This window comes from Mizuhopecten yessoensis, unplaced genomic scaffold, assembly GCF_002113885.1.
Source record: "Mizuhopecten yessoensis strain PY_sf001 unplaced genomic scaffold, ASM211388v2 scaffold11185, whole genome shotgun sequence".
NCBI lineage: Eukaryota > Metazoa > Mollusca > Bivalvia > Pectinida > Pectinidae > Mizuhopecten > Mizuhopecten yessoensis.
The window spans coordinates 556,536-564,841 of record NW_018408922.1 but is presented as its reverse complement, the minus strand read 5'-3'; the positions used below and the strand labels follow the sequence as shown (position 1 = coordinate 564,841).

At 35.9% G+C, this 8,306-nt stretch overlaps 1 protein-coding gene across 1 annotated transcript; it reads right to left on the bottom strand.

The window, feature by feature from the left end:
* Positions 1 to 6,171, bottom strand: LOC110440602 (ribosyldihydronicotinamide dehydrogenase [quinone]-like). The gene is made up of 4 exons (XM_021483754.1): positions 5,875 to 6,171; positions 1,650 to 1,897; positions 959 to 1,060; positions 1 to 672 (listed from the first exon to the last, which is right to left on the bottom strand). Exons 1-4 carry the CDS (start codon positions 6,056 to 6,058, stop codon positions 394 to 396), a joined length of 813 nt encoding a protein of 270 aa, XP_021339429.1. The 5' UTR covers positions 6,059 to 6,171; the 3' UTR covers positions 1 to 393.
* Positions 6,172 to 8,306: the final 2,135 nt, after the last annotated feature.

The window sequence follows — 8,306 nt, the reverse complement described above, 5'->3', positions numbered from 1 at the left end:
TGGACAAAATATAACACTTGGTCTATATTACATGTAGAATGTCCTCTAGGTATTGAGGGAGACAAACGGTTCCGAAGTCACGATGTAAATGCTCTCAATAGACCATATTGCGTGAAAATGCGTTCGAAAATGAGTGATAAGAATTGGTGGCGAATTATTCCCTTAATTTATTGGCTACGTGGATATATGCAGTTAGTACGTTGATTTCTCTTTGTGTTATACTCCGACTATTGTGCTAAACATCGATTTAAACTGAAACCTTAAATGTGTTATTCACACACAGTCTATGACATCCCCACTTCATTGTTGGATAACAGTTCAGTATTAAATATGTCTGAAGGTATGAATACGAAATGACATTTATTAAAACAATACAAAAATAATGTTGACGTTTTATAGTAATGAAATCTTCTTTCCTAGATGGTGGCCAATGGACGGAGCTTTGGCGTTGTTAGACTCCTTCTGAACGTACTCCTCTGTCATTGCAAACCCTTTCTTGGGATCAAAGTTGTTCACGGAGACGAAGTTCTGTGGAGATTCTTCGTACAATCCCTTCAGCCTATTGGTCAATTTCACCAGATATTCTTTCCTTTGATCGTCACTTGAATAACCAGGACAGAAGCAAATATGTGGTCGCATTACGTCGAATCCACAAAACTGTAGCAAGCCATACTGAAATATATAATGAGCAATGGTATACATAGCGAATATGCATAAGGTAAGGGAGAACCTTTGTCATGCAATAGTAACTACAAAATGTTTGTGAAAAATAACCGGATACATATCGGTTAGCCCGAGTTTCCTCAGGCCCTGACACCAGACTTAGACATTTTGACAGATAGACGTCCCACACCAGACATCTATCTGTCAAAATGGAAAACACACTCTAACATATCAAAAAAGAGAAACCAACTCCAAATCAATTCTAAATTTACACTTTAAGGTTTACCGAACTTACATGTATCGGCCATAGTGCTACGTTGATGTCGCCATTAAGTCCACGGTCAGAAAACATCACGCCCGACCCCCCGGTTGTCAACGAAAGGATGGCCTTCTTCCCCTAAAAATAAACAATGTAATCGAAAGCTAATATAATTCTGGTCACTGGGTAAACATTGCTTAACTTAAATACTAATTTTCGTTCAAGCTATATCTGTTTTAGTAGGAATGCTTTTCATAACAGCCAAACAATACTGCGGCAAACTTCCTTTTCCAACGATGCGATATAACCCCTGAGACGTGATCACAAGTTCAGCAACAGGATTGATACTTGTTTCAAATATGGCGCCGTTCACGCTTCAGCGAGATATCAGTCCAATGACAACCAATGCTTAGATCATTCGCCATCTAGATACATATAACATATTCGGGATCCATTATGTCTAATTATACAACAAAAAAATGCTGACAAACTTCTTATTTCATGGATGCACATTCAAATTTCAAATAAGGATTGGCCTTCATGTTGACGTCGTATACGGTAGTATGAACGCAGTTGGCAACGAACATGTTCTTTATGGAGCGCTAACGCGCACCATAGAATATGTTCGTTGCCAACTGCGTTCATACTTCCGTATACGCCGTCAAAAGGAAGGTCAATCCTTAATTTAATCCTATTTAGTAGTTGTGTTTATGTATTAAAAACTTACCTTCATAAGACCGTTGTCGTATAGATTGTTGGGATAATCAAAGGCGAACCCTGCGACAAGGACCTTATCAAACCAACCCTTCAAAATGGCTGGAACGGAAAACCAGTACATCGGAAATTGAAACACGATGACGTCAGCTCTTCTGACTTTGTCGACCTCAGCTTGAGTCTGCGCACACATGGTTGACGTTACATAGGCATGTCTAGCCTCTAGATGGTATTGCATATGATCGGGATCGGCCAAAGTACCTTTGGAATAAGTAGACAAGTTGTTATATTAAGCTTCGTTTACGTGTGAATTAAAATTTAAAAAAAAACGTATCCGAATTCTTGCGCCTGGCATACCATTATTTGCTTATAAGGAGTGACAATAGGCACTTATTTGATACAGTATCAGCACAGAATGACAAATCAAAAATCAATATGAAAAAAAATACATCTTAAGGGGAGAAATAATAATAAAAATAAATAGGGAAGAGCATCAACCCCATCAGCAAAGCCATATCATGGTTTCTCCTGTCAAATAATAATAGTACAGTAATTAAGTCTGCTACCAACAACCTGTGATATAGGCATGGCAGACACTTGCGTCATATAGTTTATAAATCATATCCTGATGACGACCATACAGTGTCTTCAGCGGATCAAATCTGACAAAGCAATAAGGCCAGTACACATTTATATGACAACATCCTGTGTGCGTAATATCGAAAACATACGACCGTTATGTAATATATATCAATGAACCGGAAGTACACGGCACAATGAAAAGTTTCAGCTCGAATATACTGTTGATAATAGACACCCGTTCTCGTTACGACCAGACAACCACCACATGGACATGAGAGTTTGTTACAGTTTTGGACCAAAACTAAGGTGTTCAGTTCAGAGTAATTTTACACTTTAAACGTGTAAAATTACACCTTAGTTTAGGTCCAGATATAACAATTACAAATTATCATGTCCCTGTGGCAGTCGCGTGCACTCTTGGTATCCAATGCTTTCTAAAATCACGCATTGACAACCTATTTCATATAAATCACCATGTAGTCGACTTATGACATTTTTGCACCGTTAATCAATTCAAACACTGGCCGCACGTGTCATTATTTTATATTATTGTTCATTTTAACGAAATAATAATTCGTCATAACGAAATGATATTAAAAAAAAAAAAAACAGTTCGATATAACGAATAACAATTAGTTATAACGAAATTACCTGAAATAAAACCGAAATAACAATTCGATATAATGAATAACAATTCGATATAACAAATAACAATCCGTTATAACGAAATAATTTTAAAGAAGAAAAAACCACGAAAAAACAATTCGATATTACGAATAACAATTACTAAATAATAATTTGTTATTACGAAATAATATTTCGACAAGACATGAGAAAATAAGTGTGTAGCATATCGGTGCAGGGGCTCCGTACATTTGCAATTTTATATAACACACTGTTTGTACAATTCTTATTTAGATTGGCTAGCACGAATGGATTTGAAGAGAAAACAATCAGAGAACGTCGTGGTTTTATTGAATGTGAAACATCTTTGTCTCAATTTTCGCCGATCTTGGATCTGATTATCTGGTATACCTGATGAATATATTTTCAGCAGTGTGGAGGATCTCTTAATTTCAAGAAGTAGCAAAATATCGAAAACATACGGCCATTATGTATTATATCAATGATCTGGAGGTACACGAAACAAAGAAACGGTTTCCAAAAAGAACGAAAACAAGCTTATCTTGTAAAACCTTTTACATTATTCACGTTGATATGTAAAATCTATTTATTTGTTTATGTTTTGTCGACTATGTGTACAAAATTGAAAGACTAAGTATTAAAAATTGACCCAATAGCACATCGTTTGGTAGATAGAATCCGAACCGCGACAAAGCCGAGAGCATGCGTCCCTTTTGACTTCGGGATCAATCGAGAACCTCTTTGTTATGTTTCCGTGCATAAAGGTAATCAGAAAACATCTCATAATTGCTTAAATCTTATATTGTTTGACATTTTATCAGCGAACATACATTGGAGTTGGAGTTTATGTCGCTGAACGAGCAAATTTGGGTAATTAAAGTTATATCTTTGTTTAAAGCAATACTTTTAAAACTTACAGAGTATAATTTGTTTCCGACATTGGGTAAAATCGGTAACCAAACTTTCATTTTTTATTTTTATTAAGTCTGAAGATTTCACTAATAGAATCAGGTGAACATCAGCACTAAATAAAATAACTTAACGTTAGGTGAACAGGAATGTGTAAAATGGAGACAGAATTGAATTTGTATTTGTTTGCTTAGTTTTTAATTACTGAACTCAAGTGTCTGTACTTTAAAAGTCCTCTAGACTTTATTCACTTACAACAATCGTGCTTTTACATAAATATTCATGTTTTCATAAAAGTTCATGTATTGAAATAGTTTAAGACATGAACTATATACACCGACCTACTAATGTACTCATGTTGTCAGTGTTGATACTTGTTTATGTTATCGTCCAATCATAGACAAAAAACGTTCTTATTTAAGATGAAACAAGACACTTTTGCTTCAGTAACTATCCTATACAGACAATATGGGGTCACCTGCCCGACTACGTGGGTTTTCTCAGGTTACTCCGGTTTCCTCCGTTAGCCAGAACCCCTGCGCGCTAATATCCGGGTCAACAAGAATGATAAGTATAAGTTGTAAAAACTTGTTTTATAATTGTTGTAAAATAAATAAAGTTTATATTTATATAGACACTGATACATGTTACACGTACCCCACACTGACATCCTCGGTACTCTAGGGGTTACTTACGCTCAATTACGCTCTCTGTACCAATTGCTTATGTCTTGACAAAATGGAAGGCTCAGTACATGTATGCGCCAATGTGTGGATGAAACGCGTGAACCACGTGTAACCAGTTTGTCATTTGATTTAAGATTATCGCGCGGCAGCGTAACAATGACCTTGACCGACTTATAAGTCCCATGTGTCGTAACTTTGTAATCCTCAATGAACAGGTATCCGTGTAGCAATCGGTCAGGTGTTTTTTTAATCACCTGAAACTAATCCAATAGCTAAATGCGTGAGTTTGATTTTGTCACGACATATTCCAGGTGTGCAGAGAACACAGGTGAGCGTAACCCATTGAATTTCGAGGATGTACAACAATGATCAGTTTTCAATAACCTGCAAAAAAGTACAAACTTTATTTTAAGTTGGTTTTAGAGAATTTGTTTTCTGTACCTTATTTCTGAACTAGACGCCAAGTTCCTTAAAATAAAGATGAAATTAGGGCACTATCCAGCCTGGAGCATGTTTGTTTGAAGGAAGCGCGTCATCTTTGAACGAGCATTATTTTCTGGTCAATTTAATAAATATGAACGAGAATGTCCTTCTCATTTAGTTTCTTAATGATTGCTAATTGAATTCATCGAACTGATGGTTATATAAATAACGGTACTATTTACATATTCTACCTTAATTTGCAATGTACCACAATAGGTATCTGACATTAAGATTAATTGTACTATTAGATGACGCAGGCTTTTTTCTGCATCCTCATTGTTTAGATCAAAATCACGTAGAGGTCGTTGACTTCAGATGTTGACTCAGTGTATTACCCAATTGTTTGATATTGATACGAAAAAAATATTGAATACCTTATGACGTCATTTTCTGTTAAAACGTCACAATGCTCTCTGCAAAATGCCCCAATTGGCCCCTTTAAAATGCAATAATTCTTGTCAAATTGTTGCACGTTTTTTCTGCTTATACGATAATCTTTTGCTTGTATTATTTCATAAGTGAATATATAAAGTCGTTTAACAAATCAAGTGACGTAATTAATCATTATCAAGTAAGATAAACACACGTTTATTGTGTAAACATGATCTTTGACCCTGTCGAACACAAAGTATTGTGTAAACATTTCCTCTGACCCAGTAAAACACATAGTCGCCATTCGTTGGATTCTGCTCTGGTGATATCTCATGAAAACAGGGCTTCAACTTAAGTCTGTGCCCGGTGATATACTTAACAGTCGGGAAAAGGCTTCGCACGCTTATGCTTGACATAAATATAAATAATTGGAATTTGTAAATGTTTTCATACAAATATACTAATAATATTTATGAAATTTTATGAGTATAATTTTAACCGCAGTTTTCCCGGACAGATTGCGGCACGGTAACTGTAATAATAAACAGCGTTGCTACATACCCGTGAAGTCATCTTTGGTTGCGCGAGGGTCAAATCCCTGAGCGTACAGATCCGACACTTCGACGTTATATCCAGATTTTCTCAAAGTGTCCACGGCTGTGTCCCTGAGTGCTGCGTTAAACGATTTCGGCTCTTGGTGAGCATACACAATAAGCGCGTTCTTTGAGGTCGTCTTGTTAGCCATATTGAAAAGCTCTGCCGACTACTACCGCATATATCGGATAAACACGACTGTACCACCGCAGAACCAGACACACGTGGGTAGATTATGTACTATGTATGTACGATGCTTCATATCTGACAGCAAGGAGCTCTGATATCGATCACGACGCGATATACGTCAGCAACTAGTAATGGATTAACGTAGGATTACGTTACAAATGATCTACCTTATAAGAAATAACCAATATCTGTAATATCCTCGATTGTTATCTACGTTACTATTTGGCAGATTTACAATGATACCCCATTAGGGATGTTATACGTTTTCCCCTAAGGACCACCGTCCCTCCGCCTAAAAATGTAATGAGGCATTGGGTTATTTCCAAGTAGTTGGGAAGATACCTGCCGATAAAGACATATTCAAAATAATTTCAAGTGGAATACAAACAGACTGTGAGGTATTTCTTAAGGTATGTCTGATTTCATCCTCACCCGAGGCCTTACCGAGCTTCAATATCTGTAGAACGTCTCGAATTTCATTATTATTTACTTTTATAGAACTGAACGTTTTGTCAGTTTTTGGCTCCACAATAGGAATCACAGTGTTAGTATCATTTACTCGTGTAGTATTACAACAATAGTCATTTAATAAGTTAGCTTTGTCTTCGTCATTAGTAACAATATTGTTTGTATGAGGATCTACAAGAGTAGGTATAGATTGTGGAGTGCCAGTGGATTTCATTAACCGTTTAATAAGTCTCCAGTAAGATTTTGGATCAGAGGACGAATAGTCTTCAATTATACCTTGAACATTTTCATAAAATATAAAACGGGCATGCTTTTTCAAGTTGTTAACCTTATTACGATGAGACTTAAATTTATTAACATCCGAAAGAAGCTTGGTTGACCTCGCGATTTTGTGCAACCTATCTCGAATTTTTTCTTTGTTCGGAGGTCACCAAGGTTTGTCATTTGGTCTTAAAGTGACAACTTGATGGAATACATAAATGAGCAAATTTTAGAAAAACATCAGTAAAACGCTCACAGGCAATATCAACGGAGTAGCAATTTAGAAAAAGATCGATCCAATTATAATTAGAAATAAGATTATTAAACAATTGAAAGTCTGCCCTCTTATACAGCCAAAGTTTACGCTTATAAGTGGATCTAAAAGCACATGTAATTTTAATACAAGCAGCACAATCATCGTGGTCACTGAAAGAGTTATCAACTGATACCACAGAAGAATCAATACAGGAAAGTGATTGAGTTAAAAGAATAAGGTAGAGTAGGCCTGATCTAGTCGGTCCGATACGAGTAGGTTCATTTATGACATTGGTTATACTAAAGGAATTCATGATGTCAAAAAGAACATGGTTAGTAGATGCAGTTAATAAGTCGACATTTAAATCACCAGTTACTATAATATTTGGTGTGATATCTAGAGCATTGTTGATAGACGTACGCATGTTTTCCCAGAAAGGTAAAGCAGAATGTTCAGGCCTGTAAGCAGTGCCAATAATGAAGGACGAATTTGTTAGTGTGACATTTATCCAAATTACCTCACCGCCGGGATATTCTAATTCCGATAAACGGTTTACTTTTAGAAAATTGTTAGTGCAGACCAGAACACTTCCTTCCACCAGTCAAGTTCCTATCAAGTCGAAAACATTCATGAAATCCAGCTATAAGTAAGTCATCTGTAGGTACCTGGTCATCTAAATGAGTTTCTGTTAAACATATAATGTCATATTCACCGGCTATATCTTCGATATAATCCAATTTATTCCAAACACTTTTTATATTAAGGGGAAAGATCGAAAGCTCGTCAAGCCTCGGGCTAGGATCGGATTCAATATCCATTTGTTGTAATAAAAGTAGAAGCAAAATTGCTGAAAACTCAAAATTTCGAAAACATGAATTTTTTTTTTATATTCAATCGATTTATTAACCATGAAAGAAAGATCCGACCACGGTCGTTTATCCATAAAATCATTTTGGAATTAAACGATAAAAATATAAATGATTTCATCGCACATTCACCGTAGACCTTAGAATAAAAGATACCGATCGCTATTCTGTGACACATGTAAGAATTACCCATTATCAAATAAACAAAAAGACAATTTTACAAAATAGCGAGTCGGTATCATACACTGACATTGTGCAAATTGTGCAATCCAGCGAAAGATTTTGTTTACCTATGTCAGTGCTGAAGAAAGACGAAAAGAAACCTCGATGTTAACATATACAAATGATAGCATGTAAAA

Coding starts and splice junctions, on each gene's coding strand:
- LOC110440602 (XM_021483754.1), bottom strand. CDS start 6,058: ATGGCTAACAAGACGACCTCAAAGAACGCGCTTATTGTGTATGCTCAC. Junction 1,898..5,874: donor AACCAAAGATGACTTCACGG/GTATGTAGCAAC, acceptor CTTATTCCAAAG/GTACTTTGGCCGATCCCGAT. Junction 673..958: donor TAGCACTATGGCCGATACAT/GTAAGTTCGGTA, acceptor TATATATTTCAG/TATGGCTTGCTACAGTTTTG.